This window comes from Gavialis gangeticus, unplaced genomic scaffold (genome assembly GCF_001723915.1).
Source record: "Gavialis gangeticus isolate Ggan-Ray unplaced genomic scaffold, GavGan_comp1, whole genome shotgun sequence".
NCBI lineage: Eukaryota > Metazoa > Chordata > Crocodylia > Gavialidae > Gavialis > Gavialis gangeticus.
Window position 1 is genome coordinate 43612497 of NW_017729008.1, and position 9250 is coordinate 43621746.

General features: G+C 60.8%; 1 protein-coding gene across 1 annotated transcript; it reads right to left on the reverse strand.

The window, feature by feature from the left end:
* Positions 1-843: 843 nt before the first annotated feature.
* Positions 844-4503, reverse strand: LOC109292289 (C-type Lectin CRL-like). The gene is made up of 5 exons (XM_019509690.1): positions 4466-4503; positions 3981-4078; positions 3125-3265; positions 1490-1604; positions 844-1141 (listed from the first exon to the last, which is right to left on the reverse strand). Exons 3-5 carry the CDS (start codon positions 3209-3211, stop codon positions 1038-1040), a joined length of 306 nt encoding a protein of 101 aa, XP_019365235.1. The 5' UTR covers positions 3212-3265; positions 3981-4078; positions 4466-4503; the 3' UTR covers positions 844-1037.
* Between the last annotated feature and the right edge of the window lie 4747 nt (positions 4504-9250).

Here is a 9250-nt window from a genome sequence, read left to right on the forward strand (position 1 = left end):
CAGGAGTGAAGCCAGGCGGGATTACAAGCACCGGATAGGGGCCCTCCAGGATGCTTTGGGACCAGATGCAGGTCCTCGTGAGCCAGTGCCGCCTTCCTCAGTCGTAAGAAGACGTCAGCTGAGTCGGCACGATAGTTTGGCCTGGCCCTAAGGCAACTAGCTGTAAAGACCTTCCCACAAGCCATGCCAGAGGTACCGGATGTGCTGGATCGTGACCGTTTAGTTAGCAATGCCTTCAGTGCAGGCAAAAAGGCTGGGAAAACCCCAGAGCCTGAATGTGGCTATAAAGCTCCCACTGAGTTAGATCTAGCAAATGAGCTGGGGGCTCAAAGCACCCCGGACGCTGAGGCCAGGGTACGGGTCGTGCTAAGGAGAAGAAGTCGGCAATACGCACCCAAAGCCCTGAACCGTCGGTCTTGCAGACGATGACGGAGACAATGAAGAAAATGGGGTCTCGTCAGGAGGGGGCGGATGGGGCCGTGACCCCCTCCAGAGGGAGTGCCCAGAGAGGGGCGGCGCTCCGGGCAGGGAAGCTAAACCGGGCAGTGGAGAAGGGCCCACGCGCTGCTGGTAAACCCGGAGGCCCACGGGATGAAGTGGTCATTGCCGGTGCCCAGGGTTGCCCCTTCCGTTACACGCTCACATTGCACGTGCAGTTCATGCAATACGTGACGTTACGAATACACACATTACCGGTGTTTTTTCCAACCTCGCTCCCTGGAGGTGCTGCAACGTGGTGCCCAGGGGACACATGGCACCACCCGTTCCAGACATGGGAACGGGGTGAAGGAGACGCACATAAAGCTGAATGCTCAAGGGTAAGTTTATTCTGCTCATATCAGTGAGACGTGCGAGAGCATCACAGACAGGAGGGGCATGGGGACGGCCGTGGCCATGGGACACAGCGATAGTTTGGAAAAGACATTTTACAGCCAGGGATGCGGGGCTGGTCTCTCAAAGGAGCTCCCGAATGGTTCCTGGATGCGCCCGAGGGTCTGGGACGACCTCCCTCTCCCTCCAGGTCCAATTCCTTCGTCTCACTTGCTCCCCTTGGGCACAGGTGAGCTGCTTTCCCACAGCCTGTGCTTGCAAAGGAAGGCGAACTCCGTTGCACAGGGATAATCGTGCCACCTCTGGAAACCTAGGAAAAGGAACAGAAACGAGAGCTGGGAGGGGCAGGCCGGACCCCACTGCCCTTACGTGGATCTGCCCCATGTTCATCTTGGAGTCAGTAATGACTCCAAGATCCCGTTGCGCCTCTGTGCATATACAATGTGCCGCTCTGAGCAAAGGCTCTGCCTGCCGCACCCCTGGAGCCTGCACGCTGGAGCCTGCCTTTGGGGCAAACCTCATCCGTTTCCCCCCGCCGTGCCCGCTCTCCCTCCTGCCAGGGAAACAGCCCGCAGCACGGGGGCACGGGGGCAGCATCACAGACCTTACATGGTCCCAACGGTGCTGGGGTCCCCCGGATGGTGCACGACAATCTCACCTGAGTGGATGCAAGATGCTGCGCAGTACTCGATGTTCCTCACATTATTGGGTTGCCCTCTGTCCCAAGATAAATAGCTGACCGCAGAGTCATCCGTCCACCTCCAGCTCCGATTCTGAAGGGACAACAGAGACAGAAGTCCTTATGCAGTCCACAGTCAGGCCAAGCTGGGCCCCCAAGTTGAGGAGCACTGAAGAAGCGACCGCCCCCAGGGAGCTGGTGTGACATGTCCAGCACCACCGAATTTATCCCCCCGGGGTTTTAACCCAGCCAGATGTAGCCAAGCATCTCAGAACAAAACATGCAGGCCGCAGCAACAGCGGAGGAGACTCTCCGCTGGGAAATGGATGCTTTGGTGGGATTTGGAAATCCGGGTGGATAAGTATGAGCTCCCCACCACATGCTCCTTGGATGGCTAAGCTGGGGCCAGACTGCATGGCCTCTGGAGGTCCCTTCCAGCCCCCTTCTCTACCAGTCCAGGACTCCTACCATTACTTCTGCATTTGGCACTGATGCAACCACTTCTGGGATACCACCTCCTCTTCCAGGGTCTATAACTCCAGATGTTAATACATTGGAGAGGAAAGTCACACAGATGACTACAGGCCTGGAAAACCTGCTTTATAGTGAAAGACTCCAGCAAGGTAGCATGGCCAAGAGTCGATTAAGGGTCAGAGTGAATCATAGTGTATAAATATCTATGTGGGGAGCAAAACATTGATGGCAGGTTCTTCAGTCAAAAGATAAAATCATAGAAAAAGAGGGAGCGCAGGAGGTCACATGTGGTCCAACCCCCCTGCTCCAAACAGGACCAGCCCCAACTCCACCATCCCAGCCAAGGTTTGTCTAGCTGGGTCTTCAAAACCGCCAAGGATGGAGACTCCTCCACCTCTCTGGGGAGCCTGTTCCAGTGCTTCACCACCCTCCGACTGAGAAAGTTTCTCCTAATATGCAACCTCAACTTCCCTTGCTGCAGCCTGAGCCCATTGCTCCTTCTGCCATCTGCCCCCACTGAGACCAGTCCAGCTCCACAATACCATGGATGGAAGCTGAAACTCAGCAAACTCAGATTAGAAATGAGCCTTCATATTTTAATACTGCAGGAGATTAGCTCCCGGCCCCAATCTGCCAAAGAATGACACAGATTCTCCATCACGGGCAGTTTTTCAGGGAGGACAGGAAGTTTTCCTGAAAGACGTGAGCATGTCGAGCAAGGAGTAGTTCAGGGAAGTAAGTGACTGCAGAGGACAGGACAAGGGGGAAATGGTCTTAAACTGCAGCAAGGGGAATTTCAGGTGGCTATTAGGGAGCGCTTTCTCACAATGAGGGTTTTAAGCATTGGAACAAGCTACTCAGAGACCTTGTGGAGTCTCCCTCCCTCCTTGGTAGTTTTTAAGCCCAGGCTGGACAGACCCTTGGCTGGAACAGCCTGGACAGGACAATGCTGCCTTGAGCAGGGGGTTGCACTCATGCGACCTCGCTTCCAGCCCTCTTTTCCCATGCATCCAGGATACGGCTGGACCCACATGAGACAGGAGGTCGAGCTAGAGCCTGGCAACGGCCGTATGACGTGCGAGTCGCTGGACGGAGAAGTGGGAGGAATGGCCGGGGCGGGGACCGGCACAGGACGCTCACGTGCTGCCGGTCATAGAGTCCGATCCAGACGCAGTCATTGTTCCTGTGGTGCTGGGAGATGTACCGGGCAATCATGCTGTTTTCCATGGTATTGTGAAGGGAGGCCAGGTGGACCCCAGGACCGTAGCTCTGACATATGATCTGGGGCAGGAACAAGGAAAGGCAGTTGAAGACATTGCCCCAGCTTTGGTCTGCGTGTCTGCTTTCCCTAGTCACCTTCCCAGCCCCCCATGCCCCCTCGGCAGAGACCCTTCCTGCATCACCAACTCTTCCTCCTGCAGCTCCTGGCCTCTGCTCTGAGCTCGGCCTCCCCTGGAAAATGGACCTCGCCTCATAGGATGGACCGGACACCGGTTTTCAATGAGATCATAGGCTCCCCCTCCATAGCATCCACCCCACCACTGTCAGAGACAGACTCCTGGACTAGAGGGACCACCGGTCTGACCCAGCTGACCTTGTCCTGACATGATGGACGGGGCAGTGAGCACGGATGGGACCAGCCCATTGTACAGAGCCGTGCAGGTCACACAGGTACCTGGGCTCACGTGACTAATTGCACATGCTTTGGCACAGCAAGGTCACACATCTGGGGCACGGACGGGGCGGCGCTGGTCGAATGGGGCTGCATCCTGGAAAGCAGAGGCCAGAGAAGGACGCGGGGTCCCTGCAGGAGCGCAGGCAATGAGAGCTGCCCGGAAGCAGATGAGACGTCGGATGTGCCAGCGGGAGAAACGTGAGTGCTGCAAATGTGTGTGTGTGTGGGGCGGGGGGGGTGACAGCCACATCTGGTGCTGCTGGGCCCATCAGACCCCTGCAACCACCCCAGGCCTCACCTCGCCGCTCTCCAGTCCCTCACCTCAGCATCCTCCCACCTCTTCTTCTGCGTGAAGTATCCGTAGCAGCCGCCTTGGTGGCGGAGCCAGCCCCTGCCGCACTTCTTGCCTCAATGGTCTCCTAAGGCAGAGCGTGCTGGGATGGGGAGAGGTGGAGAGGACACCGTGCTGAAAGGCTGCTCAGGCCCCAGCTGGGCTGCACTCAGCGGGGCTCCCCCGGTTCCCCAGCAGCCCCTGGTCCCCCCGAGCCCCAGCCCCGGGCAGGCGACATGACAGGGCCAGGGTGCGTGGGGGGAGCCCTGGGGCTTGGGCTCCGTCTCCTTTGCGGGGAGAGACCAGTTTTTTGGGGGGCAATTCAGGACCCCTTTGTTCACCGGCCCTGGGAGGTCCTGGACTCCCAGCGCCAGGATGGATCCCAGACCCGCGGGTCCCTGCACCCGCCCTCCGCAGCCTGGGGCAGGGGGACCCATCCGGCCCAGCTCCTCAGGCCCCGGGGACTCGGTCTCACCCATGCCCGGGGCAGCCAGAGGTGCTGTCTTCTCCAGGGACCCCGCTCTGCTGGTCTCTTCTGCCCCAGGGTCCGGCGTGGAGGGGGACTGGGACTCGCTGGCCGACGACTGGTGGAGCATCAAGCAGCCGAGGAGGCAGAGACGGATGCGAGCGATGGTTCCCATCTTCTCACTTCTCCTGGGGAGAGACAATAAGGGCAGAGGCGGCCACGGGAACACGGGGGGTCCCTGCAGCGACCCGCACCTCCCTCAGTGCACATCCCGGGGAAGGTGCTTCTGAGGGGGGCCGATGCGCTGGGCCCATTTTGCAGCAGGGTTTGCTGCACGGGGTCCATGCCCAGGGCCTCTCGCCTGCCCGCCGTCCCCCCACTCTCGGGCAGGGCAGGGAGGCTGGCAGCAGAGCCCCGCGGAGGCACGCCCCGCTCCGTGCGGACAGGCAGCCACGGACAGCACCGGGCAGCGGGGACACAGTCGGGCCTAGGCCAGCTCCGTCCCAGGCTCTCTCTGCCGTGGCTGTCCCAGCCGGGGGCAATAGGGGCATGAGAGGCAGGGACTCACCTGCCCGCGTCCCGGGACCGCCCCGCAGCACAGAGGATTGAGCTCAGTCTCTGCAGGATGCAGAGGCCTTTATAGCACCGTCAGGGAGGGAGGAGGCTGCCCAGGAAACCCGGGCCAGGTGGCGAATGCGGACATCTGAATCCAGAGCAAACAAAGAAACGAGGGCACCCTGGGATGCAGCCCGGCTGCCACGGCACCGGCTGGGGGCAGATGGCACGGCCAGCCTCACACAGCCGGGGCACGGAGCAGACAGGCGGCCGTGGCCTTGGAGCCTTTCCCAGCCGGCAGGGCCGAGTGACCCATGCCTGCACGGATGGGAGCTGGCTTTCCCTGCAAGGGGCGCGTTCAACCCCAGGCGCTGCCCAAAGCAACCTCCTGGGGCCGGGGATGAGCTCAGGCAATTCCCCCTCTGCCCCGCGGGAAGATGCTTCCTTCTCCTACTTCCCAGGGCACCTGGAAAGGGCCCCGTTGCTTCACTGGCTACTGCGTCCTGCTTTCCAGCCACCGAGCCGCGGGGCAGGACAAGCGTGGGTGCAGTGGTCCTGGCGTCCGGCTGTGCTCAGAGATGTGATGGAGCAGGCGGCATCAGCTGTGCCGGGGACCGTCCATCAGTCACATCCCCAGTGCCATGTCCTGACCCTCTGGAAGCCTGGCCCCTGGTAGAAAAAAGGTACAGAAAAGTCACAGATGTCAGATGTGTTTTACAACTGACGGCCTAAATGCATCTGACATCAAAATGTTTCCTACCTGCCCGTTCCCTTGGTGTTCACCGCTACTAGTCAAACGTTAGCCAGAGAAGGTGCAAGAGGCAGAAAGGAAACTCTGGACAGAGCCCAGGTCTCAAGGCTTGGTCATGTCTTATCATTAGCATTGTGCTAGGGCAAATACTTCAATGGCCCTCATTAACCGCAGCAAACAGAGATCAATGCACAGCCCAGCGCTTCGATAACAGGGCACAAAGCAGCCTTGTGCCTCGTCAGCCGTGCAGGCCTCCGTCTGGATCCGAACACGGCGCTTGTGCCTCCAGGACATGGCGCTTCGTGGCCAGGCCAGGAGGACCGCTCCAGCGTTGGGGCCAGAGAAACGGCAACGGCAGGGAGAGGTCAACACCAGCAGGGCACGGTTTCCCTTCCCATCTGAAGCCCAGGCTGACAGGTCTGGGGTGGAGGATACTTGCAGGTAGGAGGGCCACGTGTGGTTTTTGAATGATTCGAAGGATTTAGAACTAATGTGACCTGGAGCATGAACATTTTTCCAAAATACGAGAGAGCTGCCCGGGGAGGGAACCGTAGCTGCAGCCCCAGGCAGGGGGCAGGAGCGGGGCCGGGCGCTGCAGGTGACCCCCCAGGACGGGGCTGGAGGAGTTGGGGGGATGGCAGGTGCAGGAGGGGTCTGTACCAGGGATGGGCGCGCAGCAGCAACGGGCGAGGGGGCAGTTTGCAAACCCAGCGCTGGCAGGGAAGAGACGTGCACCATCCTGGGTGGGTTGGGGAGAGCTGCTCCCGGCCTCCTCCTCCCCAGGCCCGTCCGCGGGGCTGGGAGGTTGTCCTGGGGGCATGGAGCAGGGCCGTGCCCGGTTGTCACTAGGTTTCCAGAGGTGACATGACTACCCCTGCCCATGGAGCTGCACCTGCATATGCAAGCTAGGAAGGAGTCCCCCGTTTCCATAAAGCCGAGATCCTCCAGCTGGGAGCCGGCCAGCGGGAAGCCGAGGCTCTCATAGGGAGTCCTGTCCGCATTTGCACAACCGGATGGGGATCTCCGCGGTCTCTCCGTCGGTGGCGCGGACAGTCGTGGTGCGTCCGTGGTATTGCTCTTGCACAAGGTCAATGACACTTTCCAGTAGGCTCCGCTCGCGGAGGGTGCCGAAAACGTGGCGGTGGGGCACGGAGCCGAAGGCGTTGGAGATGTCCAGCCACGCCACCGCGCACTGCTTCATGGTCCTCCGGGCATTGTCCAGGGCCGTCTGGAGGGTGAAGTTGTGCTCGTGGCAGCCCTCCATCGACATGAAGCCCTTCTGGCTCCAGCGGACGGCCCTGCCAGTCACTGCTCAGTCGAGGCCTCCCTCCAGAGTCCCTCCAGGATCTCTCTCGCTGCCTTGGGACGGTTGGCCCGGTACAGCTTCTGGATCCGGGAGGGTGCCACCGGGTCGTAGCACTGGTGCCTGAGTCGCCTCTGTGGCTGCGGTCTGTGGTCTCGCCACGTGGTCGGTCCACTGTTGACACTTCTCCAGGGTTGGCCAGGCCAAGCGGCCGCCAAGAGCTGCTCGCTGAGCCGGGCCACCGAGGCCTCGAAGGTGGTGGTCCAGGAGAGCTCCTCCAGCCGGAGGGTTTGCCATGGGGTGGGCATCCTCTGCTGTGCAGAGGTCTCCGCACCCGGGGATCCCGGCACGCTCGGGAGCTGGAGGGCTCTTGGCAGCTCGGCTCATCCGGGCCGCTCTGAGATCCTCGGCGGGTCAGAGGCATTGGGTGGCCCCGGGGGTCTGGGAGGAGGCTGTCCGGTCGGGGCGCCACGTCCAGTCGGGGATCCCTGGGTGCAGACCTGCGTGGTGGCATCGCTGGGGCAGGCCTTTCCGTCAGGCAGTCCCTGGAGGTCTTGTCCGGTGGGTTGTCGGCGGGGTGGCCGGTCTGGCGGGACTTCACGCTGCGGCCCGAGCCGGGGCGGTGGACCGCACCAGCATGCCAGGTCTCCTCTCGGCTCCGGGGCCCTTGCATACCTTGCAGTGGTTTTTAAGGGGCTTCAGGGCCTCGTACTCAGTGCCGCAGCGGGAGCAGTAGCATGCTAGGTGCTTATTCATGTCATTGTGCAACCTATATGGTCTTGGCGGGTGGCAGGTCAGACACAGCAGCTTCGCAGGGACGGGGAAGGGGAGGAACATGAGTGCAGCCACGTCTACACCTTCACCTGGATCGTCCATGGGGGGATCTGGTGTCGGGGGGGTTTGGGGCTCCTCCACCAGTGTGGGGAGACCCTGGGGGGGGTCATCCTCGGGACTGCCGGGGGCCAGGGGCCATCTCCACTCAGGGCTCGCCGTCATCACCAAGGGTCTGTGGGGGTCTGGAGGAGTCCGCTGTCGCTTGGGGTGCTCCACCGCTGTCCGGGGGCGTCCTCGGGGTCCGGCGTCTTCTGCCGAGATGTGGCTCTCGTCAGCTGGGGCTCCGGGCTCTGAGAGTCTCTGCCTCCGGGGGTCGGTCAATGGCCAGGGCTCCGCCACCGCCTGTTGGGGTCCCGACATCGCGGGGGGTGCATCAGGGACAAGAAGTCCTTTTTTAAATACACAGGGGGCAAAAAGAAGGCACCGGGTAACATGGGGCCTCTGCAAGACACGCTAGGAAATCTGGTCGTCACACCAAACGACAAAGCCAACATATTTAACGATTTCTTTGCCTCCATTTTCCTGAGCAGGGACCAGATCAGCCCCCCACCGGGCCCCCCTCAGACCCACAGGGAGGCGCACCCAGGCCCAGGGTCAGGGAGGATCTAGTTAGGGAGCGTCTGGAGGGACTGGACATGTTCAAATCAACGGGTCCGGACGATCTCCACCCCCGAGTGCTGGGGGAACTGGCTGTGGTCATTGCGGGACCCCTGGCACGGCTGTACGAGCACTCGTGGGGCTCAGGTGTGGGGCCAGAGGACTGGAAGAGGCGAACGTGGTTCCTATCTTCAAAAAAGGGGAGGAAGGAGGACCCAGAGAACTGTAGGCCAGTTAGTCTTACCTCCATCCTGGGCTAGCTTTTTGAGAGGATTATCTTGGCACATGTCCACGAGGGGCTGGGGGGAGATCATGCTCAGGGGCAACCAACACGAGTTCATCAGTGGCAGGTCCTGTCAGACCAACCTGGTGGCCTTCTACGACCAGGTCACCAAATCCTTAGACGCAGGGGTAGCAGTGGACATCGTCTTCCTGGACTTTCGGGAGGCCTTCGACACTGTCTCTCACCCCGTTCTCATTAAGAGACTGGGGGCTGTGGTGTAGACACCCACACAGTCAGATGTGTCGCCAACTGGCTGGAGGCCGCACCCAGAGAGTGATGGTGGACGGGTCATTTTCAGCCTGGAGGGACGTGGGCAGTGGGGTCCCCCAGGGCTCGGTCCTCAGGCCCGCACTGTTCAACATCTTCATCAGCGACTTGGACGAGGGGGTAAAAAGCACCTGTTCAAATTTACTGATGACACTAAGATGTGGGGGGACGTGGGCACGCTAGAAGGGAGGAATAGGCTACAGT

Bases quoted from the DNA above. Each gene is read 5' to 3' on its own strand.
- LOC109292289 (XM_019509690.1), bottom strand. From the start codon at position 3,211: ATGGAAAACAGCATGATTGCCCGGTACATCTCCCAGCACCACAGGAAC. The intron at 1,605-3,124 runs GTGAGCGTCCTG...TTGTCCCTTCAG, and splicing joins GACTCTATGACCGGCAGCAC to AATCGGAGCTGGAGGTGGAC. The intron at 1,142-1,489 runs GTGAGATTGTCG...TCCTTTTCCTAG, and splicing joins AGCATCTTGCATCCACTCAG to GTTTCCAGAGGTGGCACGAT.